Source organism: Ambystoma mexicanum, chromosome 12, assembly GCF_040938575.1.
Source record: "Ambystoma mexicanum isolate Mex_15411 chromosome 12, UKY_AmexF1_1, whole genome shotgun sequence".
Classification (NCBI taxonomy): Eukaryota; Metazoa; Chordata; class Amphibia; order Caudata; family Ambystomatidae; genus Ambystoma; species Ambystoma mexicanum.
In genome coordinates this window covers 1,223,303,405-1,223,331,002 of record NC_090936.1, presented here as the reverse complement: position 1 = coordinate 1,223,331,002, position 27,598 = coordinate 1,223,303,405, and the positions used below count along the sequence as shown (strand labels likewise).

The 27,598-nt window shown below is 46.5% G+C and overlaps 1 protein-coding gene across 13 annotated transcripts in view; it reads right to left on the bottom strand.

The window, feature by feature from the left end:
* MYBPC1 (myosin binding protein C1) overlaps positions 1–27,598 on the bottom strand; it is a 1,087,780-nt gene that overhangs the window by 810,402 nt on the left and 249,780 nt on the right. For all 13 annotated transcript variants that reach the window (XM_069629883.1, XM_069629891.1, XM_069629879.1 and 10 more), the window contains 2 exons: positions 12,727–12,844; positions 10,774–10,825 (listed from right to left, as the gene is read on the bottom strand). In XM_069629883.1, coding sequence (XP_069485984.1) covers positions 10,774–10,825; positions 12,727–12,844 — 170 coding nt within the window. The remainder of the gene's footprint in view (positions 1–10,773; positions 10,826–12,726; positions 12,845–27,598) is intronic.

Genomic DNA, 27,598 nt, shown 5'->3' with positions numbered 1-27,598 from the left:
AGTGTGCTATTCATATGCCCTGGCATAGTATGCCAAACATGTGTACGGTAGTATAGTGTGCACTATTTTACACAATCAGTAGTGTGCTATTCATATGCCCTGGCATAGTATGCCAAACCTGTGTACGGGAGTATAGTGTGCACTATTTTACACAATCAGTAGTGTGCTATTCATATGCCCTGGCATAGTATGCCAAACCTGTGTACGGTAGTATAGTGTGCACTATTTTACACAATCAGTAGTGTGCTATTCATATGCCCTGGCATAGTATGCCAAACCTGTGTACGGGAGTATAGTGTGCACTATTTTACACAATCAGTAGTGTGCTATTCATATGCCCTGGCATAGTATGCCAAACCTGTGTACGGTAGTATAGTGTGCACTATTTTACACAATCAGTAGTGTGCTATTCATATGCCCTGGCATAGTATGCCAAACCTGTGTACGGGAGTATAGTGTGCACTATTTTACACAATCAGTAGTGTGCTATTCATATGCCCTGGCATAGTATGCCAAACCTGTGTACGGGAGTATAGTGTGCACTATTTTACACAATCAGTAGTGTGCTATTCATATGCCCTGGCATAGTATGCCAAACCTGTGTACGGGAGTATAGTGTGCACTATTTTACACAATCAGTAGTGTGCTATTCATATGCCCTGGCATAGTATGCCAAACCTGTGTACGGGAGTATAGTGTGCACTATTTTACACAATCAGTAGTGTGCTATTCATATGCCCTGGCATAGTATGCCAAACCTGTGTACGGGAGTATAGTGTGCACTATTTTACACAATCAGTAGTGTGCTATTCATATGCCAGGCATAGTATGCCAAACCTGTGTACGGGAGTATAGTGTGCACTATTTTACACAATCAGTAGTGTGCTATTCATATGCCCTGGCATAGTATGCCAAACCTGTGTACGGGAGTATAGTGTGCACTATTTTACACAATCAGTAGTGTGCTATTCATATGCCCTGGCATAGTATGCCAAACCTGTGTACGGGAGTATAGTGTGCACTATTTTACACAATCAGTAGTGTGCTATTCATATGCCCTGGCATAGTATGCCAAACTTGTGTACGGTAGTATAGTGTGCACTATTTTACACAATCAGTAGTGTGTTATTCATATGCCCTGGCATAGTATGCCAAACTTGTGTACGGGAGTATAGTGTGCACTATTTTACACAATCAGTAGTGTGCTATTCATATGCCCTGCATAGTATGCCAAACCTGTGTACGGTAGTATAGTGTGCACTATTTTACACAATCAGTAGTGTGTTATTCATATGCCCTGGCATAGTATGCCAAACTTGTGTACGGGAGTATAGTGTGCACTATTTTACACAATCAGTAGTGTGCTATTCATATGCCCTGCATAGTATGCCAAACCTGTGTACGGGAGTATAGTGTGCACTATTTTACACAATCAGTAGTGTGTTATTCATATGCCCTGGCATAGTATGCCAAACTTGTGTACGGGAGTATAGTGTGCACTATTTTACACAATCAGTAGTGTGCTATTCATATGCCCTGCATAGTATGCCAAACTTGTGTACGGTAGTATAGTGTGCACTATTTTACACAATCAGTAGTGTGCTATTCATATGCCCTGGCATAGTATGCCAAACCTGTGTACGGGAGTATATTGTGAACTATTTTACACAATCAGTAGTGTGCTATTCATATGCCCTGGCATAGTATGCCAAACCTGTGTACGGGAGTATAGTGTGCACTATTTTACACAATCAGTAGTGTGCTATTCATATGCCCTGGCATAGTATGCCAAACCTGTGTACGGGAGTATAGTGTGCACTATTTTACACAATCAGTAGTGTGCTATTCATATGCCCTGGCATAGTATGCCAAACCTGTGTACGGGAGTATAGTGTGCACTATTTTACACAATCAGTAGTGTGCTATTCATATGCCCTGGCATAGTATGCCAAACTTGTGTACGGTAGTATAGTGTGCACTATTTTACACAATCAGTAGTGTGTTATTCATATGCCCTGGCATAGTATGCCAAACTTGTGTACGGGAGTATAGTGTGCACTATTTTACACAATCAGTAGTGTGCTATTCATATGCCCTGCATAGTATGCCAAACCTGTGTACGGTAGTATAGTGTGCACTATTTTACACAATCAGTAGTGTGTTATTCATATGCCCTGGCATAGTATGCCAAACTTGTGTACGGGAGTATAGTGTGCACTATTTTACACAATCAGTAGTGTGCTATTCATATGCCCTGCATAGTATGCCAAACCTGTGTACGGTAGTATAGTGTGCACTATTTTACACAATCAGTAGTGTGTTATTCATATGCCCTGGCATAGTATGCCAAACTTGTGTACGGGAGTATAGTGTGCACTATTTTACACAATCAGTAGTGTGCTATTCATATGCCCTGCATAGTATGCCAAACTTGTGTACGGTAGTATAGTGTGCACTATTTTACACAATCAGTAGTGTGCTATTCATATGCCCTGGCATAGTATGCCAAACCTGTGTACGGGAGTATAGTGTGCACTATTTTACACAATCAGTAGTGTGCTATTCATATGCCCTGGCATAGTATGCCAAACCTGTGTACGGGAGTATAGTGTGCACTATTTTACACAATCAGTAGTGTGCTATTCATATGCCCTGGCATAGTATGCCAAACTTGTGTACGGTAGTATAGTGTGCACTATTTTACACAATCAGTAGTGTGTTATTCATATGCCCTGGCATAGTATGCCAAACTTGTGTACGGGAGTATAGTGTGCACTATTTTACACAATCAGTAGTGTGCTATTCATATGCCCTGCATAGTATGCCAAACCTGTGTACGGTAGTATAGTGTGCACTATTTTACACAATCAGTAGTGTGTTATTCATATGCCCTGGCATAGTATGCCAAACTTGTGTACGGGAGTATAGTGTGCACTATTTTACACAATCAGTAGTGTGCTATTCATATGCCCTGCATAGTATGCCAAACCTGTGTACGGTAGTATAGTGTGCACTATTTTACACAATCAGTAGTGTGTTATTCATATGCCCTGGCATAGTATGCCAAACTTGTGTACGGGAGTATAGTGTGCACTATTTTACACAATCAGTAGTGTGCTATTCATATGCCCTGGCATAGTATGTCAAACCTGTGTACGGTAGTATAGTGTGCACTATTTTACACAATCAGTAGTGTGCTATTCATATGCCCTGGCATAGTATGCCAAACTTGTGTACGGCAGTATAGTGTGCACTATTTTACACGATCAGTAGTGTGCTATTCATATGCCCTGCATAGTATGCCAAACTTGTGTACGGTAGAATAGTGTGCACTATTTGACAAGATCAGTAGTGTGCTATTCATATGCCCTGCATAGTATGCCAAACCTGTGTACGGTAGTATAGTGTGCACTATTTTACACAATCAGTAGTGTGTTATTCATATGCCCTGGCATAGTATGCCAAACTTGTGTACGGGAGTATAGTGTGCACTATTTTACACAATCAGTAGTGTGCTATTCATATGCCCTGCATAGTATGCCAAACCTGTGTACGGTAGTATAGTGTGCACTATTTTACACAATCAGTAGTGTGTTATTCATATGCCCTGGCATAGTATGCCAAACTTGTGTACGGGAGTATAGTGTGCACTATTTTACACAATCAGTAGTGTGCTATTCATATGCCCTGGCATAGTATGTCAAACCTGTGTACGGTAGTATAGTGTGCACTATTTTACACAATCAGTAGTGTGCTATTCATATGCCCTGGCATAGTATGCCAAACTTGTGTACGGCAGTATAGTGTGCACTATTTTACACGATCAGTAGTGTGCTATTCATATGCCCTGCATAGTATGCCAAACTTGTGTACGGTAGAATAGTGTGCACTATTTGACAAGATCAGTAGTGTGCTATTCATATGCCCTGCATAGTATGCCAAACTTGTGTACGGTAGTATAGTGTGCACTCGTTTACACAATCAGTAGTGTGCTATTCATATGCCCTGCATAGTATGCCAAACTTGTGTACGGTAGAATAGTGTGCACTATTTGACAAGATCAGTAGTGTGCTATTCATATGCCCTGCATAGTATGCCAAACTTGTGTACGGTAGTATAGTGTGCACTCGTTTACACAATCAGTAGTGTGCTATTCATATGCCCTGGCATAGTATGTCAAACTTGTGTACGGCAGTATAGTGTGCACTATTTTACACGATCAGTAGTGTGCTATTCATATGCCCTGCATAGTATGCCAAACTTGTGTACGGTAGAATAGTGTGCACTATTTGACAAGATCAGTAGTGTGCTATTCATATGCCCTGCATAGTATGCCAAACTTGTGTACGGTAGTATAGTGTGCACTATTTTACACGATCAGAAGTGTGCTATTCATATGCCCTGGCATAGTATGCCAAACGTGAGTACGGTAGTATGGTGTGCACTCTTTTACACGATGAGTAGTATGCTATTCATATGCCCTGGCATAGTATGTCAAATGTGTGTACGGTAGTATAGTGTGCACTATTTTACACGATCAGTAGTGTGCTATTCATATGCCCTGGCATAGTATGCCAAACTTGTGTACGGTAGTATAGTGTGCACTATTTTACACAATCAGTAGTGTGCTATTCATGTGCCCTGCATAGTATGCCAAACTTGTGTACGGTAGTATAGTGTGCACTCTGTTACACGATCAGTAGTGTGCTATTCATATGCCCTGGCATAGTATGCCAAACGTGAGTACGGTAGTATGGTGTGCACTCTTTTACACGATGAGTAGTGTGCTATTCATATGCCCTGGGATAGAATGGCAAACTTGTGTACGGTAGTATAGTGTGCACTCTTTTACACGATCAGTAGTGTGCTATTCATATGCCCTGCATAGTATGCCAAACTTGTGTACGGTAGAATAGTGTGCACTATTTGACAAGATCAGTAGTGTGCTATTCATATGCCCTGCATAGTATGCCAAACTTGTGTACGGTAGTATAGTGTGCACTATTTTACACGATCAGAAGTGTGCTATTCATATGCCCTGGCATAGTATGCCAAACGTGAGTACGGTAGTATGGTGTGCACTCTTTTACACGATGAGTAGTATGCTATTCATATGCCCTGGCATAGTATGTCAAATGTGTGTACGGTAGTATAGTGTGCACTATTTTACACGATCAGTAGTGTGCTATTCATATGCCCTGGCATAGTATGCCAAACTTGTGTACGGTAGTATAGTGTGCACTATTTTACACGATCAGTAGTGTGCTATTCATGTGCCCTGCATAGTATGCCAAACTTGTGTACGGTAGTATAGTGTGCACTCTGTTACACGATCAGTAGTGTGCTATTCATATGCCCTGGCATAGTATGCCAAACGTGAGTACGGTAGTATGGTGTGCACTCTTTTACACGATGAGTAGTGTGCTATTCATATGCCCTGGCATAGTATGTCAAATGTGTGTACGGTAGTATAGTGTGCACTATTTGACACAATCAGTAGTGTGCTATTCATATGCCCTGCATAGTATGCCAAACTTGTGTACGGTAGTATAGTGTGCACTATTTTACACGATCATAGTGTGCTATTCATATGTCCTGCATAGTATGCCAAACCTGTGTGCGGTGGTATAGTGTGCACTCTTTTACACGATCAGTAGTGTGCTATTCATATGCCCTGGCATAGTATGCCAAACTTGTGTATGGTAGTATAGTGTGCACTATTTTACACAATCAGTAGTGTGCTATTCATATGCCCTGCATAGTATGTCAAACGTGTGTACGGTAGTATAGTGTGCACTATTTTACACGATCAGTAGTGTGCTATTCATATGCCCTGCATAGTATGTCAAACGTGTGTACGGTAGTATAGTGTGCACTCTTTTACACGATCAGTAGTGTGCTATTCATATGCCCTGCATAGTATGTCAAACATGTGTACGGTAGTATAGTGTGCACTCTTTTACACGATCAGTAGTGTGCTATTCATATGCCCTGCATAGTATGTCAAACGTGTGTACGGTAGTATAGTGTGCACTCTTTTACACGATCAGTAGTGTGCTATTCATATGCCCTGCATAGTATGTCAAACGTGTGTACGGTAGTATAGTGTGCACTCTTTTACACAATCAGTAGTGTGCTATTCATATGCCCTGGCATAGTATGCCAAACTTGTGTACGGTAGTATAGTGTGCACTATTTTACACGATCAGTAGTGTGCTATTCATATGCCCTGGGATAGTATGCCAAACTTGTGTACGATAGTATAGTGTGCACTATTTGACACGATCAGTAGTGTGCTATTCATATGCCCTGGGATAGAATGCCAAACTTGTGTAAGGTAGTATAGCGTGCACTATTTTACACGATCAGTACTGTGCTATTCATATGCCCTGGCATAGTATGCCAAACTTGTGTACGGTAGTATAGCGTGCACTATTTTACACGATCAGTAGTGTGCTATTCATATGCCCTGGGATAGTATGCCAAACTTGTGCACGGTAGTATAGCGTGCACTATTTTACACGATCAGTAGTGTGCTATTCATATGCCCTGCATAGTATGTCAAACGTGTGTACGGTAGTATAGCGTGCACTCTTTTACACGATCAGTAGTGTGCTATTCATATGCCCTGCATAGTATGCCAAACTTGTGTACGGTAGTATAGCGTGCACTATTTTACACGATCAGTAGTGTTCTATTCATATGCCCTGCATAGTATGCCAAACTTGTGTACGGTAGTATAGCGTGCACTATTTTACACGATCAGAAGTGTGCTATTCATATGCCCTGGCATAGTATGCCAAACTTGTGTACGGTAGTATGGTGTGCACTATTTTACACGATCAGAAGTGTGCTATTCATATGCCCTGGCATAGTATGCCAAACGTGAGTACGGTAGTATGGTGTGCACTCTTTTACACGATGAGTAGTGTGCTATTCATATGCCCTGGCATAGTGTGTCAAATGTGTGTACGGTAGTATAGTGTGCACTATTTTACACAATCAGTAGTGTGCTATTCATATGCCCTGCATAGTATGCCAAACTTGTGTACGGTAGTATAGTGTGCACTATTTTACACGATCAGTAGTGTGCTATTCATATGCCCTGCATAGTATGCCAAACTTGTGTACGGAAGTATAGTGTGCACTCTTTTACATGATCAGTAGTGTGCTATTCATATGCCCTGCATAGTATATTTTACACGATCAGTAGTGTGCTATTCATATGCCCTGCATAGTATGCCAAACTTGTGTACGGTAGTGTAGTGTGCACTATTTTACACGATCAGTAGTGTGCTATTCATATGCCCTGCATAGTATGCCAAACTTGTGTACGGTAGTATAGTGTGCACTCTTTTACACGATCAGTAGTGTGCTATTCATATGCCCTGCATAGTATGCCAAACTTGTGTACGGTAGTATAGTGTGCACTCTTTTACACGATCAGTAGTGTGCTATTCATATGCCCTGCATAGTATATTTTACACGATCAGTAGTGTGCTATTCATATGCCCTGCATAGCATGTCAAACTTGTGTACGGTAGTATAGTGTGCACTATTTTACACGATCAGTAGTGTGCTATTCATATGCCTTGGCATAGTATGTCAAACGTGCGTACGGTAGTATAGTGTGCATTTTTGACCTTAACATGACGGCATCCAGACCTGACAGCTTTTTAAATCAGAGACTTGTGCGAATCTGGAAGATGCAAAGAGTAACACAGACAAGCGCGCTCACGTCCTCTGAGCCTTTATGCAAAGTGCTCTGTTCCTCTCAGCACCAAGGCACACAGTTCACAAGACGCTTCTCTTCCAGTAACCCTGAGGGATGCCCGTGCAGATGTTGGAGGATGTTGGATGCTGCAGCTGACGGGCCTCGCAGTGGCCCTTTGCACTATTGGACACTATTGGCTTTGTGCTTTTCCAGGGCAGTGGAATGATGGAGTCTGCTGTAGGGTGGGTTGCATCTGTTCACCTGTTTCAATAGCATCTTCCAGGATCCTGTTGGTGTGCCCCAGGGGTGATGCGCTCTCCTGTACTCATGGATCTCGGGGCGTTTGTGGTAGCAGGGGCCAGTGCCTGGCGCTGGAGCTCGGAACTTGAAAGACTCTCCATGGTTCTCTTTTCCTGCGGAACTCTCTGACTGCACTTTCCGTCCATGAGAGCGGCGCAGAGTCAGATCCGTGCAGCTGACTGCAGGACTACGGTTCCTGCTTTAGCCCCGGCGAGGGAAAGCCTGGCTGAACTTTATCAACACCCCCTGATTACTGCGAAGGCCGAGGGTCATTCAGTGCGAATGGCTCTTATCGCCAAAGCCCCCTGCTGGGGTAACTTGATATCCCTGGTTAGGCTGTGGTAAAGGTGGCCAATGGACGCCTGGACGCATTGTTAAGAAGCTTGCCCTGGCACTTGTACCCCGGGTGTTGGAACTATACCTCCTGGAAGTAAAGATGGTAAAACTCAAAAAGTCCCTAATTCAAACAGCCTTCCCGTGTGCATTCCCAAGACTTTACCCAATCCATTGGAATTTCCTGTCTAGTAACATAATATACATGTTTTATTGAATTGTTCATTTATAATGCGCTTAATAGCAGCGTTGTGGTTTCTAAGTGTTGCCCCTGGGCCGTTGCCCCTGGGCTTTCCTTCCTCACCGATATATATATCATTATAGAATGATAATATATCCTTAACCCTTTCATGAGATGTGTTGGCTGCACTTTGTATTGCGGAACTGTATTGTGCTACTTTTGATGAAATACTGCGATGTAGGAGTGTCCCTTCTTTGTGTTGCCTGCACAGTGATTGGCGGGGAATGATCCCATGAAGCCGGTCTCTGCTGAGATGCCGGAGCCTATGGAAGGCTGGCCCGAAAACGGGGCTTCTGGAGCGTCTAAAGATGCAAAGTGTCCAACCTCCAGTAAACGCCCCGTGACCCAGTGCCTTTAATAGAGTGTGCATGGACTCACACCTGAACACTGAGGGGGGTCTCTTCTGTAGAGTGCCCTATTCAGCAGCGAGGCGCCAGTCTTTGCGCGTGTAACACCCACGTGCTCACACATGGCCTCTGCCGGGTCTCCCTGGGGCTCAGCACAGGAGGCCTGGGTGCAATAACCGTCCCTTCTGCTTGCTGCTAGAAAGAACGATGACAAACAGTCTTTCCATTGACCTGCGAAGGGCCAGGCGTGCCTGTGCACTGTGTTGGTTCATGTCTTCTTACTAGTGCACAGCCTTGTCAGCACACCTCATTTGGCCACAATCTCTCTCGATGTATGGGCGGCCTTGGGTCAAGAACCAGTGACCACTGTGTGTCCCAAAGTCCTTAGCTCTGGCAGGGAATGCAAACCATGGAAAGGGGTATTCCTGGGCGCACGAGCTTTTCCCAAAACGGAACGTGTGTCATCTGGTAAGACCCAGAACATGTTGTGGCGCTGCGGTCAAATGCTAATACAGCTGCAAGCTCCATGTGTCTGTCGTGTTATTTGCATGGCACATTCCATGCAATTCTTTAATCAAAAACAATCATGCTTTCCACGACATTATTTATTTGCTAAACCTATTAAATTGCAACGTCTGAAACTTAAAAAGATGCATTTGTTGATAGCTTGCTGGTGCCTGGTATACCGTCCTGGCACGGGCAGGTGCATCGCTAGTGCATTCTCAATGCACGTGTATACTCTGCTGGAGCACTGAGCATTCTTGGCGTGTGCAGCAGCCCTCGGGAGAAAGCTTGTTCTTGGGCAGAGGCGCCCAGCTGCCATCTCTTGCCTACGCGCTTGTTTTGGGCAATGCTGCAGGGGCCTCCCAAAGCAAGGCAGGGTAACCAGTACCCCATGGCTGTCTAGGCAGGGGAAAGGTGGAGCAGCAGCCCAACAAATGGGCCAGCACTCCCCCTCTCCTTCATAATACTACAAAGGCGAGCACAGTCCCTGCACCAGGAAACACAGAGGGAGGGGCAGGGTGTTAATCTGCCCTCCCAACACAGGAATGCAAAACATCAGGGCCCACCTAAGGCAGGAAGTGGGCAGGGGGTGGGGGAGCTAGGCTCAGGCACCATAAGGTGCAATTAGCTGTCAGCAGATGCTGGCTGGGGGCTGGCACTACAGCCCCCACCACAAAGAATGACCCAAGGGACAGCCCCTGGGTCCTATATAATGGCTGCTGCAGCCAAAAACAAATCAGTTTGTGGGCCCTGCACTGGGACCCAAACCAAAGAATACTGTGTGCACTCAGAGTCTCTTCTTCTTTTTCCCAGAACCCTCCCACCCTAAGAAAAAGGATGAGAAGAAGGAGAAAGAAGACAGGTCACCTTACGGTGACCACACTGTCATGGGACAATAATGGCGGCACGGACCAGAGGGGGTAACCTCGGGACCCGATGCCCAAAAGTACTACATATTATGGTTACTGTAATTATGATTATGTTTGTATGACCGTAACTGTGCAATAAAATCCCACGGCCTTTTATTGCCAACACCTACCCAATGTCTTGCATACTACCTGGGGGGCTGGGAACAAGCAGGGGGACCAGGCTCAGTGCCACCCAGGTCATGTCACCTTCCTGAAGGCATATGGGTCCACTGGTTACTCACACCGAAGGCTGGCCAGGATTTGTTTCCCCCATATAAACATATCTTGTATCTGGCTGTGAAGTGGCTTTGGATTTCGCTTGACATGTCTATGAAGTACATTCATCAATGGTGAAACGTGCTCTACACAGGCTGAAGGGCAGGCACTCCCTGAAGTGCAGAAAAACAGGTAAGAGACGCTCTTTACCTTCTCTTGAAAGCAGACCGGATGTCAATGGACTGAGTTGTTTCCGGAATTGCTGAGAAAGGAAATCACATTTAATCACGTTAAAATACTTCAAATGTTCATACCAACAATCCATCCATCCATCCATCCATCCATCCATCCATCCATCCAGCCATCCAGCCATTCATCTTTCTGTCCATTCATTTAGACTTCCATCCATCCATCCATCCATCCATCCAACTTCAAGCTCTCCATCTATCTTTCCATTTAACCATCCACCTGTCCATCTATCCATTCATACATCTGTTCACAATTCATCCATCCACCCATTCACCCACCCTATGCATGCAGACATCAATCTCTCTATCCTCTGCCCATCCATCTTTCTGTCTATTCATTTAGACTTCATCCATCCATATATGCAACTTCAAGATGTCAGCTATCCTTCCATTTAACCATCCACCTGTCCACCTATCCATTCATCCATCTGTTAACAATTCATCCTCCTGCCCATCCATCCATCCATCCTCCAAACCAATCATTCAATCCATCACTTTTATCTGATCTGAAAAACCCTTCATATATTCAATCAAAACATCAATCAACCAGGCAATCATCAATACCGTAGATCGATCAACCAAGCAACAGTTTGATGAACCAGTCAAACCAAAAATCTGTGAAATGTATCAATCCATGGGCCAGCATAATCAGCCAATGAAGCATCCTCTTAGCCAATCTAAGCATCTCTGCACATCAATCAGTCAGCATGCCAATCAATACACTGGCCAACCAACCAATCAATGAATTAATCATGCCATCAAACTGTTCATCAGACACATTGATCAATCTATCAGCCACATGAATCCATCAATCTGTCAAATCAATCAGTTCATCAGTCACATGTATCCACGCAAGCATCATTGCTGCTTTCAATCGATGGATCCAGTCTATACCCAACACTTGGAAAGGCCTTTTCTTTAGCATGTATCATGTTCACGAACCCAATTTAAAGTGAAACTTATGAAATCGGTTTCTTGACCGTGGGCGGGAGTGCATGGGCCTAGACATGAGGGGTGCAGTCACTTGGGGTGCATGTGCCTGTGAGAGATGCATGAGCTTGTGAGGGAGGTGTTTGGACCCACAAGTGGCAAATGTAGCACTTGAAGCGTTCAAAGCGCATTAGGGGTCTAAAGGCCTAGAACAGATGCCTCTTAGTGAGTGCAGCTATTGAAATGTGTGCAGGCTCAGTGAGCTCTTGGGTACAGTGAGCACATGAAATAACACTATACTCAGAAATGTGTAAGCGTTGTATGTGCAATAATGTGTGATGCATATGCATAAGGGTCTGAGGGATCACATGCTTTGAGTTCCTACGAGGTGCTGCAGTGTGGCTGAGGGTTCAGGGGGATCCCTCCCGTCCTCGACAGGGAGCTGGAGAAGTCATCACACAAAAGGTCTAACCTCGGAATGCAGCCTTTTGTGCTGCAAGCACGGGTGCAACCTTTTCTGCATGGCCTCTGGACACAGATCTGAGGTGCAAATGGACTGTGTGACAGGTGCATGGGCCAGCAGTTGCGAGGGTGTTTGAGCACACAAACACTTGCATGCTGAGGTGTGTGTGGGTCCACACATAGGTGTGTCTAAGCCATCCCACATGACAGGTGTGCGTGACCCTGCATGTGAGTGGGCCTGCAGCGTACGGGGTGCAAGGGCCTATACATATTGCTATTCTCCAAGCTGCCACCACCAAGCACTTCAATATCTTTTTTCAGAATGCAAGATACCACTCTTAAAATTATACCAGACCATTGATCAATGGCAAGTGATTTCCATGCAGTAAATTCAGATTTAAGGGGCTTTTGTCTTAATTTAGGAGATTAAACTGCAGGGTAAAAGGATTGAGAATAAAGCACCATCATCAAAAATGGTAATGCAGAAAAGCCGCTCAAGATAATTAGGAACAGAAAATCTCACCAATGACATCCAGATCAAATGAGCAGCTATCAACTTTGTCCTTGTACGAGACTTCACATCTGTAGTTGCCTCCATAGTTCTCCTTAGCTTTGATGATATGCATCTCGAAAGTGAAAGTCTGAAATAAACAGTAGCAGATGTTCAAGTTTGGAAGGTATCCTCTAATCTCTAAATGTCAAGATGTCTAAATATTAAGATACCTTGAGACATTGCTCATATGCAAGTTGTTGGATATCAACTTTATAGGCAGATTTTAATGAGAACTGACTCTAAGACCAAGACTAAACTTGTTCGGGATCAGCAGGACCATGGCCTACAACATGGATGGTGACCTATGAGGTCCCACGCACGACACCAGGCTTCACAAAGAACCAGCGGCTCACATTGATAGTTTTTTCAACTTTAGCCTTAATCACTTGCCTATCCCACAGCCAAGAAGTGCCAGCCAGCAACACACTACAACCAGCGTACTGCACCACGCAGGCAAGTATATGTATATTTTGTACATCAATTTTATACACAATGCTTGTAGAACAATAATACATCAATAATAAGCCAATCATGGGGTAATCTTTAGCCCACTCACCCCTTACAGGATTTGTGGGGGATGGAGGTCTGTATTGCTGAGGTGGGTGAGTGAATAGGGAGAGAGTACTGGTTAGGACCCACCCTCCCTAAGTCCTCGTTGTGCTGGTAAGACTTATCCGGCACTGCTTTTAGTTCCCGGTCCAACCCTTGTTTCGCACCGGGCATAGGTTTTTCCAATACCAGAGCACAACTCTCTGTGCAGTATTGCTGATACCTCTGCTGGTTTTTAATGTTAGTTCTGTCTTTTTCATGTTTCCAATTGCTTCTCTTTGTCCAGTTATCTCTCGTCCTATCCCTTTCTATCCTTCCCATTCGCCATTCAATGTGGCTTGGATGTGCTGAACAAACATGTCAAAATAAAATGAGGAATGACGATAAATAAAAGAATCACTACACTGGGGAGGAAAGATATTTGGAAGAAAATACCATAGTCACTTATGAGACCAATGCATGTATTACAACAACTCGCTGTGCGCTTTCTATTTGTGACTCTCAAAAGCGGAGAAGTCCATAATTGTGTTGAACGTGGACTTTTTACATTTTTTATAGAGAATGGAATCACTTTAATAAAACGCTGAAATGATCCATGTCTTAAAATATAGACAGCAGGAATGAATGTAAATCAGAATTAAACTTTTATTATACAGACGGAGAGCGTAAACAAGAAGAAAGCTTTTCCTTATAGTCCCATGAGAGCCGCTCATGTGGACTCCTAGATCACTGAATAGATCATCAAGAGCTGCAAATAATGGGGGCATGCCCAGAGGCTGTTAGAATGCACCCAACTTAAACAATCTTAATGCAATACAAGTATTCAGGCAAACATTGAAAGCAAGCCTCTCTTCAAGGTAGCAACGAAATGATGCCGGCCCGATAGCAGAGCGAGCAGGGCCAAACTCAGCCTTTCATCCTTCCGAGGTCGATAAATGAGCACCACTCGCCGTGGATAAGCAGCGCTCAGATAGATACCTGAGGGTTTCGTAGCGCTATATAAATGCGAAATTATTATTATTATTATTATTATTATTATTATTAATGAATCCAATTCCACCTCCTGCACCTCGACACTTCACGCTACCTGTCATCAACAGATGACAGAACACCATCTGACTCAGCATTGACCTGAGCTGAGAAAACTGGCGTCTCCCCCTGAGGCACACCCTAATGCCTCTCATTCATACCATAGGAACTGGAGGCCCCCATCAATGTTCTCAAGTCACTAAAGACACAGCATGCTGAGTCAATATCACCCCCCTCTATCTTGCGGAGACTTTACCTAGAGATCTAGATACCACCTTGTCATCCACCTCCACCACTGGGGGGTAAATATTGACCAGCACCACTTCCTCCTGGCAAGGTTGTATGGAGCACCCTAACTGCGAATGTTTAAGGAATGTATTAATGCCTTCCAATCAAAGATAAAAAAGACTAAGGCCCTCATTACAACACCGGCGGTAACCAATGGCGCTATTAGCACCATGGTTGCTGCCGGTATTGTAACGAGTCCGCTAATGGTAAAAGGGGAAATACCGCCCCATTCCAAGGTTGGCGGGGTGGTAATTCCCCATTTACCATTGGCCCTTCCCCATTCCCATTTTTGCCCCATAGGGCTCAATGGGACTGGGGAAGGCGGTAATTACGGTACCGCAAATTGCGGTACCGTAATTCCCTCGGGAGTACCTTTGAGGGTCCCTACTTTAACGGCTAGTCCAGACCAGCCGTTAAGGTCGGGAGCCGCAAAGGGACCTCGTAATCAGGCGTTAAGGGTTTAACGGCGCCAACACCTTTTACGGCGTCGTTAAACCTTTAACGCCAGGGTCGTAATGACCCCCTAATACTTCCTCTGTCCTCGATCTATAAACATGATTCCCAACTGCTGATTACCAGACCCCCCTTACCTGCATGACATTCTGAATAAACATGCACCACTCCGTTCCTACAACAGCTCACTGCCTTTCTGTCACGTTGACAGCTGTTAATCTCAATGTAAACCTGTGCAGTCACTACACATGAAAGCCCTCTATCAAGGAAAACCCATTCATCATTACGCTGAGGGTGGAGGGGTGCAGTCACTATGCATCGAAGCCCTCTATCAAGGAAACCCCATTCACCATTACGCTGAGGGTGGAGGGCTACAGTCACTATGCATCGAAGCCCTCTATCAAGGAAACCCCATTCACCATTACGCTGAGGGTGGAGGGCTACAGTCACTACACATAAAGCCATCCATCAAGGAAAACCCATTCACCATTACACTGAAGGTGGGGGGCTGCAGTCACTATACATGGAAACCCTCTATCAAGGAAAACCCATTCACCATTACGCTGAGGGTGGAGGGCTGCAGTCACTACACATGGAAGCTATCCATCAAGGAAAACCCATTCACCATTACACTGAAGGTGGGGGGCTGCAGTCGCTATACATGGAAGCCCTCTATCAAGGAAACCCCATTCACCATTACGCTGAGGGTGGAGGGCTGCAGTCACTACACATAGAAGCCATCCATCAAGGAAAACCCATTCACCTTTACACTGAAGGTGGGGGGCTGCAGTCACTATACATGGAAACGCTCTATCAAGGAAAACCCATTCACCATTACGCTGAGGGTGGAGGGCTGCAGTCACTACACATGGAAGCCATCTATCAAGGAAAACCCATTCACTATTACGCTGAGGGTGGAGGGCTGCAGTCACTACACATGGAAGCTATCCATCAAGGAGAACCCATTCACCATTACCCTGAAGGTGGGGGGCTGCAGTCACTATACATGGAAGCCCTCTATCAAGGAAAATCCATTCACCATTACGCTGAGGGTGGAGGGCTGCAGTCACTACATATGGAAGCCATCCATCAAGGAAAACCCATTCACCATTACGCTGAGGGTGGGAGGCTGAAGTCACTACACATGGAAGCCCTCAATCAAGGAAAACCCATTCATCATTACGCTGAGGGTGGGGGGCTGCAGTCACTATGCATCGAAGCCCTCTATCAAGGAAACCCCATTCACCATTACGCTGAGGGTGGAGGGCTGCAGTCACTACACATGGAAGCCATCCATCAAGGAAAACCCATTCACCATTACGCTGAGGGTGGAGGGCTGCAGTCACTACACATGGAAGCCATCCATCAAGGAAAACCCATTCACCATTACGCTGAAGGTGGGGGGCTGCAGTCACTACACATGGAAGCCATCTATCAAGGAAAACCCATTCACTATTACGCTGAGGGTGGGGGGCTGCAGTCACTACACATGGAAGCCCTCTATCAAGGAAAACCCATTCACCATTACGCTGAAGGTGGGGGGCTGCAGTCACTATACATGGAAGCCCTCTATCAAGGAAAACCCATTCACTATTACGCTGAAGGTGGGGGGCTGCAGTCACTATACATGGAAGCCCTCTATCAAGGAAAAGCCCTTCACCATTATGCTGAGGGTGGAGGGCTGCAGTCACTACACATGGAAGCCATCCATCAAGGAAAACCCATTCACCATTATGCTGAGGGTGGAGGGTTGCAGTCACTACACATGGAAGCCCTCTGTCAAGGAAAACCCATTCACCATTACATTGAAGGTGAGGGGCTGCAGTCACTATACATGGAAGCCCTTTATCAAGGAAAACCCATTCACCATTACGCTGAGGGTGGAGGGCTGCAGTCACTAAACATCGAAGCCCTCTATCAAGGAAAACCCATTCACCATTACGCCCAGGGTGGAGGGCTGCAGTCACTACACATGGAAGCCCTCTGTCAAGGAAATCCCCATTCACCATTACGCTGAGGGCGGAGGGCTGCAGTCACTATGCATGGAAGCCATCTGTCAAGAAAAACCCATTCACTATTACGCTGAGGGTGGAGGGCTGCAGTCACTATACATGGAAGCCCTCTATCAAGGAAAACCAATTCACCATTACACTGAGGGCGGAGGGCTGCAGTCACTACACATGGAAGCCCTCTGTCAAGGAAATCCCCATTCACCATTACGCTGAGGGTGGAGGGCTGCAGTCACTAAGCTGAGGGTGGATGGATGCACTCACTATACATGGAAGCCCTCTATCAAGGAAATCCCATTCACCATTACACTGAGGGTGGAGGGCTGCAGTCACTATGCATGGAAGCCATCTATCAAGGACATCCCCATTCACCATTACGCTGAGGGTGGAGGGCTGCAGTCACTACACATGGAAGCCCTCTATCAAGGAAATCCCCATTCACCATTACGCTGAGGGTGGAGGGCTGCAGTCACTACACATGGAAGCCCTCTGTCAAGGACATCCCCATTCACCATTACGCTGAGGGTGGAGGGCTGCAGTCACTACACATGGAAGCCCTCTATCAAGGAAATCCCATTCACCATTACACTGAGGGTGGAGGGCTGCAGTCACTACACATGGAAGCCATCTATCAAGGAAAACCCATTCACCATTACGCTGAGGGTGGAGGGCTGCAGTCACTATGCATGGAAGCCCTCTGTCAAGGAAATCCCCATTCATCATTACCTAACGAGCTGCTTGATGTGTTACTCACCCCAGTTTCCAATGTGAAAGCAAATCCCTTTTACCCCACTTTGGTATATCAACAAGCTAATGTAAATACTGATGCGAATGTAAATATTGAGGTTTCCCCAATGTACAGTAAGCTACCTTTTATGTCGACCACCACTGGCACCACATGTAGCAGCTCCCAATCCACACTGTGTAGTAGCTTAATGGTTCAATTGCTCCCCTCAAATGTACAAAGGTTACTATGCAACAATGACCAACTCTGTAAAAGCCTGACAGGGAAACGACAGTCTCTCTTACACAATAGAAGAAAGAAAAGGCAGACACGTCAATATAAATATGATGCTTACAATGTCCTTGGGTTAGATAAAATAGAGGACCTTCACCATCCTGGCCAGTCTATCAGTTGGTACTCCGAAATGAGGGCCACAGGAAGGCGAATGACCAATGAGAGCTGCTACGTGTGTTCATAAATACCACATGCATCTGGGGCGCCCACGGTTTTAGTACCTCAAGAAATATCCCTAGCAGAGTCACAATGTCTCATCCACCTTCCACTATGTAGGATAAAAAGTACCTTTCAGGCACACACAGTGAAAATGCAACTCCTGCCACCAGATGAGAGAAAATGCAAAAAAGGATCAAAAGACATGCTATGCTTTAAAGAACCATTCCTGGCCATACATACGGAAAACAAGTGGCAAGAATCAACATTTATGTGCAAGGCTGAACGGGCTCTGTGGCCTTACTGATGATCAATTGGGTTTTGTAGATAGGACATGTGCCCAACTATGGACAGACCACATCACAAAATTAACACGGTCACTGCCCTCAAAACCAATTAAGGTGCACCAAGAAGAGTATGAACTGTGCTTCTATGGCGAAGGAAAAGTGTCCACGGGTTCTAACAAACACTGCAACAATCATCATCCCAGATCTCCGGAAAGGTACTGCAGCACTAATTGACCATTAATGGGTTTGTGCCAAACAAGTGTACCTGCACCTCCCACCATCCTGGAGGGGCTACTGCGCACTGACAACATTACATTCTGTACCGTTGGTCGTAACCGAGGAGCACCTAAAGGGGTAGCTATGCCAACAGATGGACAACTGCACAGAAACCAACGGAAATACCATCAACAGCATCACCCCCCATCTTTCGGATACTATCAGCAGAAGAGAGAGATGATCACCTGTTCCGGAAGAGGCGCTCCTCAAACTATGTGTCTCAAAGCTCATCCGATCTGCTTGCAAAATCCCTGATGAAAACACATTTTTCAATTCAGCAGAGACATTTTTTGCATCTCTCGTGCCCAGTGTCCAGGCCCGAACAAATGCAAAATGGTTGCAGAACGTCAGGTGGGAGCTCATCCAGCTAGCAAACAACACAGAAGAAGAATGCAATGTCATCAAAGTGGAACTGCAAGCACTTCAGCTCATGACGATGTAGAACAGGTATGTGCTCGACCTCCTCACGGCCATGGAGGGCGGAGTTTGCAAAAAGATCGGGAGTACATGTTGCACATTCGTACCTACTGCCGACGCTGAAAATTGAACACTATCGCATGTAATTGCGGCTGTGCATGAACCTGTGAAAATGAAAAAAGAAGCAGGGTACAAGAAAATGACTGGTTCTCAATGGTGTTCAACTGGGTACCCTCTTGGCTTGGAACAATTATGAAGATGATGATACCTATCATCGTGTTCCTCTTGCTGATTGCCTGTGTGTGCCAGCTAGGTCTCAGATGCTGCGCAAAAGCGGTACCTAATAGTGCGATGATGATGGTGACAATTGGGAATAGAATGGATAAAAAGGTGCCTCATGAGACACAGGAAGCCCAAATACAAACAGGGGAAAGTGACAAGCTCAAATATCGCATGGTAGCAACACATGGAGACAAGGTAGGTGCCTATTATCAAATAACTATCGCACAACCCCCAGACCCTGAGAATTATAAGGAGGTGTGGGTAGATCTGGCGGGTGATGGGGGATGTATATACATGACCTGTACCCCAGAAGAGTATGCCCAACGTGGGGAAAGTTTAAGAAGTGTGTGTTGTACAGCATGGATGCCTATCAAAGGTAGCCCCACCTGGGTAGAGGCAGAGAGAAGGGCCCAAGAACAAAGTAACACTGGGGGAGCGTATTTGATACTGTAGGAGTAACAAAAGGGGGGAATGTTGGGAAGGAAATGGTCCTATCCCAACCCATCTCTTTGCACCTTGAAGTAAATAAACTATGTGTAAACCAAGGGGGGAGACACACCCAACCCCATGGTAGGTACACGCAAGATATATCATAAAGAATTACACTAATGATATTGCCTATGTCCCGGTAACAGGACGCCATTTTGTACTAGGCCAGACGCCATCTTTTTGCTAGGCCCGAAAAAATCATCTCTCTGTAGAATCACAGCTCTCCCATTCCCAGCCTCTAACACAGAGGGACCATGCTACCATCATCCCAGGCCAGCTCTGAACAAGCCTTGTTCCCACAGAAGTCCAGCCGTTCCTGTTGGGCAGAATCCTGTGCAGTACCCTTAGGGACCACTACACACAATTAAGACAAGTGGTAGTACAATTTCACCTTGGGTACAAGCTTGTACTCCCCAGAAAAAGTGGTAGGAATGGGTGAGCAGCCACACTTATCTCAAGAGCAAATGAGCAGTAGTAGAGATTACACAAAGGACTACAATTACAGTGACTCAAGCAAACACTGACTCAAGGTCTCTGGTTAATAAGTATAAGTACATTTATTTTTTAACCATCTGTTCATAAAACACTTCACTTCTACTAAATTAAAACCACACTTCAAGTATACTACACACAACCAATTCCCTTTGTGCAGATCAATTCAAGGTAAGTACATTAGGATTTGACAGACCGGTGTTGTAAAACGAAGACGTTACCGTGGGTTATTACGCAATCACTTTTTGACAGTAACCACAGTTCGGTCTTACGAAAGAAAGGCGTACCCGCAAGAAGAAATGTTACCGTAGTCAAACACACTTAGCACATGAATTAACACAATAGAATAGGGGATAAAAATCATAGGCAACACTTTTGTCAAGGCAGATAGAATCAGAGAACATTTTCTAAAATGTAGATAAAAGTCAATAGGCCTGCGCCAGTGTCAAATGGGACAGGGTCCTGTTGTCGAGAATCACAAGGTTAGAACAATTCACGATTCGAGATGCCAGGAGTAATTGGATATTGTCAGAAGGGGAAGCAAAAGTTATAAGAGGGAAGGAAGACAAGGACAAGCCTTGGGTGAGGAGAAAGGGTTCACCCCAATTCCTCGAAGTTGGACACAGACCTTATTCGTTTGAAGAAAAGCTGGTGCTACGGCAGTTGTTCCTGGTAGTTCCTGCAGACTCACAGTTCCTGGAGCTTCAGTCGTGGGGACAAGAAGGAGGACATCTGGAGCAATCTGCACTACCCAGGGATGAGGCCAGCAGCAGCGAAGCAACAGTGAATAAAAGGTGCACTCCTTTAAAACAGGAGAGGCTCTTCAGATGGCTACCCGGACCACTACAGCTGTGTGCAGCGATTTCGACCAAGAAGAGGATCCTCTGGCTGTGGAAGGTGAGCTGGTTGATCCCACCAGGCTCAAGGGAAGAAGACTCCGGACTGGATCTTCTCTTGTCGTTGAAGGGTAGATAGCTCAGGACTGCAGCAGGGCTTCACCGGGACTCGGGAGTTGCAGCAGCCGTCTTCTTCTCTGCTTCTCTTCGGTTCTTTGCAGTTCCAGTGTCGACTCTGACTTCCAGCCAAAGAGTCCTGCCTTTTATGCCAAAATCCCCCATTCATACAGCCCGACTGTCAATCCCTCAGCAGGAGGGTTGTCCGGCCCGGACAACCACCTCAGCCAATCGACACAAAGTGCGACTTGGGTCTCCAAGGAGACCCTGTGGAGGGGGTGACTAAACCCCTCCCTCACATTCAGCCCACCTAGACACCCAGACACCAAAGCAGGGCTTCTGGACAGAAGCCCGTCAAAGGTCGGCGAACAAAGAAGGCAAACCTGGTTTGCTGCGCAAAGTAAAACACAAGAAGGATTTTAACAAAAAGAAATGGCGATAAAACCCTACCGGAGCCAAAATAATAAGTATTTGGTCAAGCGGGTTTATGTTTGAGGCTAATACAATAGCCTAAAACAGTTCCACGTTTATATACTATAACCGCGGTAGAAAAGATAGGGTAGGTACCACTGCCACCAGCCAAGTCTTAGTGTTAAGGGAGCGAAACAAAGCTCCAAGAGGCGCAGACAAAAAGGAGTAGGAATTAACCCTTTCAAATACTCCATGTAAGATGGGGTGTATTGGGTCTGGAGTTTAAATGACTACATAAAGTAAATGGCAACTTTACCTGTTTCTGGGGGACATTGTCAGCCCCAGAAAAATTGAGTCAGTGGGAAGTCTTAGAGACAACCCTGTGTCACTGCACTGAAGGTGCTGTGTAACACACTCAAAAAGTTGGGCTCATGGAGTGGTGTAGCTCCAGAGCCCAAGATCACACAAACAGTAGAAATACAAATGGCAAAACACATGTAAGAGTGGGAAAAAGGTTCACACTCTTTACAGGTGGAAAAAATAAACCCCAGAAATCCAGCAAAGCTGCTGAGGGACTCACTAGGTAGGGGAATAGCCATAAAGGAGAATTCTCCCTAATAGATCCATGTTGCAAATCTTTAGTATCTTTTCCGAAAGAATGTGCTCTGCGGAGAGCGTGAGACAGAGACAGGCCTCGGCCGAAGTGCCCATTCATCTCCACTAAACTGGCCGTGCCCATTCAACCCCCACCATGCCAGGCCAGGGTCCACCAGCCCTGACCGCCCAAACCCTTTCATGCTGACACACATCTGACCCCCTCACATTGACCATTCCAGAACACCCACGACAGATCTAATCCTGTGCAGCAGTATATTCTCCCAAAAGCAACATGTATGTATCATGAGGCACAAGGGAGGGTAGACTGTAGATCAAACCCCCAGAGGGAGACACTTGGGTGTGGGAACTGCAGAATCAAAGAAAGTCCTGAATGGATAGGTCGGGATGTGAGTATATTATTCCCTCTTTTCTAAGTACCCCCATTCATGCAATGATCCGATGTTCACCATTATCCTTGATTTGTTAATTACTGTTGTTTAGTTTAGATAGTTAGCATTGTAACGCCTCTTCGCCCTGACCTTCACTGCAGAGATGAGCCCAGCTGGCCATGTGCACCATGATCAACTGGAAAGCAACAACCAATGGAGCCCAGGCATCCCATATGGAGCAGCTGGGTTTAGTATATGTCTCCAGCTAATCAACTATGATGAATGTGTTACCTATGTATTACGTCACTCATGAAGCTTGGGGCCTTGTTAATGTGCTGCCCTTGTAATTTTTGGCAGAGTTCTCTCGGGCAGCAGAATTCTTTGCTGGTATTTTGAATTATTATATACACTTTGTTTCCCTTGCAATCTATCTCTTGGTCTTATTCCCTGACGGGATTTGTAGTTTTTTTTTAACACGAGTTGAGGCCGTTGCCTTCAAGGGCCAACCCCTATGTCTCTGGCCTGGAAGCAGATCCTGGCCCATTTGCTTGTGTATTGTCTGTGTGTCGCCCGACTCCTGGCACCCTGGATGATTTCCATGTTTTCCTGAGACAGATGTAGGTGCTGTAGAGTTATCTGCTCATGGCTAGCCTTTCCAGAGAGGTGTGGGTCACCAACCCCCCTGCTGGAGCAGGAGTGGGATAGTGCCCAGGGGGAGGTACGGGGCCAATCCGCCATGTGCCGTAAGTCTGAGTACCAAGGCCTGGCCAGCACTGTGGCGCTATTAGGATCAGTCACTGGTGACGAGATTCCCTGACCTTGTGAATACCCTGTGCAGTAGGGGGGCGTCCCCCATCGAGCCTTGCCCCCTGACCCCCAGGAGGCAAACTGCTGACATGTCATGTTGTGCTCTGGCGCAAAAAGCTCTATGTGAGGATGCCCCCACATGTTGAAAATGCTCTGAAGGACATTCCTGTTGAGTTGCCACTCGTAATTGTCGGACCACAGCTGGCTGAGCCTGTCAGCCTCCAGGTTCGACTCCCCAGGCAGATGCACCGCTGAGTTGCATATGCCATTCTCGATTGCCCACTCCCATATGCTGATGGCCAGCCTGCACAATGGGGGGACCTGGTACTGCCCTGTTTGCACAATCCCTGACCACTGGCAGAAAAGCCCTGAGCGTGAGCCAAATGCCCATCATCTCAAACCAGTTCAGATGGTTCTGCTGGTCCGAAGGGAGGAGTATGTAGTAATCATGTGCTGTTTGAACGGCCTTCCCACCCTGAGGTTGGAGTCCTGCCTCCACCACCTAAGATCCTGGTGCAGGCTCGGCAGTATGGCAACTGCAGCTGACTGGGCCCCTGATTCCTGATTCCAGGAGTCTGAAAAGTGTAGTTGTAATCTCCTCATTTTGAGCCTGGTATAAGGCACCGCCAGGAGACATGCAGCCATTTTGCCTAACAGGTGCGGATACCACCACGCTGTGGTGACTGTTCTGCTGAGGAAATGCCCAACCGCTGCCTAGCAGCCACCTTCTTCTCTGTAGGATATATCATCTGTCATTGTGAGTTCCATAGGAGTCCCAGGAACACAAGGGTTTAAGTGGGCTGCAACTGCGACTTTGGGATGTTGGAGAACACCAGGTTGTAGAGGGTGGTCATGAGCCTGTCCGCTGTGTTCCTAACCTGCCCAGGAGATTCCCTCTGACCAACCAATAGTCGAGATACGGATAGACATGTAGGCCCCCCCGACCTCAGCTGCGCTGCCACAGTATTCATGAACCTCGTGAAGACCCTTGGTGCTGAGTTGAGGTCAAATGGTAGCACCTTCTATTGGAAATTCAAGCCAATGACCCGAAACCTGAGGAAACCTGAGGAACGAGCGATGGGGCTGCCAAATAGGGACTTGTAGATATGTTTCCTTAAGGTCCGGGGAGCATGTCCAGTCTCCCCCACACAGTGACTCCACTATCAGGGCTTCTGCAAGGGCAGGTAAATGTTTAAGAAAGATAGATCTAGGACCACTTGCAGGCCTGCCCGGTTCTTCTTCTGAATAGCGAATATGCAGGAGTAAAAGCCCAACCACCGCTGAGGGTTTGAGACCTCCTCTACCGCTTCGCTCACTATAAGTGACTGTATTTCCGCTAGGAGTTATGGTGTCCCGAAACCTGGAAGAAACCTGAGGTTTTGCATACATGGAGGCTGCTGCAATGACGGACTACAACACCTGAGGATGTAGGGACAAAAGTTGTGTATCGCCCTCTACCTGCCTAAACCTGGCATCCACCTTTTTGTTCTCTGGCTGTGTGGAAAGTGACTTAGCCTAACTCTTTAACTCTTTTTAGCCAGAGCTTCTACATCCTTTTGCAGAGGAATACCTAACCTGGAGTCTGCATGGATGGTGAGAACTTCTGCCAAGATGCCAACTTCAGGCTGAGCCTTTTGAGGCTGGGGGATGCCCAGGTACTTCGCCAGACCGGCGATCCTATCATGGAACGTTCTCGCCGCCGACGAGGTATCTTGTTCTTCCTCGTCAGTGTCTTGCTGGGCGCCCGTGTCGGGAGGGCACATGGGGTCCGTCGGAGTTGGAGTGGCCAGAGGGGAGACACACTGGCACCCCCTGGGGCGGCAGGTGCAACCGTAGGTGGAGAGAGCTGGGTGCTTCCACTTGGAGCCTGTGGCTGTGCCTGCCCCTGCCCTTTAGGATGTTCCCTATTTACGAGGACCACATGAGCGTCAGAAATTTCGGAAGAACTGCTCCACACAGGCTGGCTGAGAACGCCCCCACTGAGCCTGTCATGTGAAAATGAGGCCTCTGTGTAATGCATGGGGCCCAACACTTCGGGCTTGTGGACCATGTGACCAGTGATGTGGACTCCCGAGTACAATATGATCTGTGCGTTGATTCACGCTTTTGGTGCTCGCCCAACTGGCACGCATCTGTTCTGGCCGCCATTGTGTCTGCCTAGGCCGCCATTTTGTCTGCCACTAAAGGACATGTCTTCATGCTTGACACAGGGCTTGGCTTGGCCTGGTTGATGGGACACGTAGGATCTGCCACTGCCTGCACCTCAGGACCTTGCCTGGTAGGTTGTTGACCCTCAGTCATGGTGCCGGTAGTGCTGTCAGTGCTGTGTATAGGTGCCCCCTCAGACGTAAGCCTGGTGACAGAGCAAAGCCCCTCGGGACCCGTCCCGGTGTTTGAGCTGAGTGGCTCCTTGGCTGTGGGACAGGGAGGATCCTTGGATCCCTCAACAGTTAGGCCGGTAGCTACTGGAGCCTCAGTACCCTTGTCTCCAGGACCCGACTGGCCCCTCCTGCTGTTGATCTCCCTGGGATGGAGTCGCCCTTGCGGGGTGCTTTGGGAAATAGTATACACACCTTCTTGGTCTTCCTTCTGACATACTCCTTAACGTGGTCCAGAGGAGATCTGTGGAACAGTTACTTACTCACAGCGCAAACCAGTTCTTTAGGGACCGGGGAGTAAGTGCGTCACATGCTGAGCAGCCGTCCCATCCGTGGTCTTCCCCAAGGCACCAGAGGAGAAGGGAGTGTGGATCCTAAGTAGAAAATTAACTGTCGCAAGATGGGCATCTACTGAAGCCCACCACGGCTGTCATGCACCAGGGACGCGCGTGGAATTATAGGCCGTGAGGCTTAACCACAAGCACTGGAGAAGTCTGAACGATCCCGTCAACGTGGAAAAGAGGACTGGGGCGTGGCGCTGGTAGGCAGAGTCAAGGCCATGCCCCTGCACATGTCCAAATTTAAAGGGGAAGGACATTTTTCTGGGGGGAAACATTTTGGTCCTGTCCCTTGCGAGGGGTGCTCCCATACAGTATGGAGGAAAGGGGACGGGACGTAGGGGTAACATGAAATCAATACAAGACAGTGGACCTCATTACCAGTATGGCGGTAAGGCAACAACGGCACGAGTATCGCTACTGGCACCGGTGCTACCGTACCGCCATACTAGGAGTTCTGCTTGCGGGTGCCCTTGCAGCCACCAGGTCTGACCTGGTGGCCGTACCGGCACCCGCGAGCAGAACATGATGGTAGCACCGGCACCGTTATTACCGCTACCAGTGCTACCACCATCCCCATTCCCATTGAGCCCTATCAGGCTCAAATGGGAATGGGGATGTACCGGGTCCGGCACCCGTGAAAGGACAATTACTGGGTCGGCTGGACCGGAATAGCCCGGTAACTGACCATTCGCGGGTGCCGGACCCGGATGCAAGTTTACCTCCAACCTCGTATTGAGGCCCAGTATGTTCAGCTGTAACTAAAATGTACTCTATCCAAATGCGTGGCTTTATAACTATAAATAAAAAAGTAGGCCCGATCATGGGCAAAGTAAATGTACATATGACTGGGACAGCACAATTATGTACTTTAGCTATGCTGAAGAAAACTGAAAGAAAGGCATATTTTTTAACCAGAACTATCGATACAAATAAAATCAAGTTACCAGACCACACTTCCTAGCACCTCCATGCAAACGCCTGCATTTGCAGGATATTAGAGAGTTTACTTGGTAGATGTGGGTGAAGAGAGGAAGAGAGGAACAGACGCATTGAGCTTTAAAGTCAAGTGGGGACAGTAGTAGTTAAAATGTATTTATTTAATGAAAAACAATGCATTTTTGGCACAAATATGCTTACAAAACTTTTTAACACTGATTTACGGAGTGGAGAACCAGAGTCCTTAACAAAGGGTTACAGGATGTGAATATAAGACCAGATGAT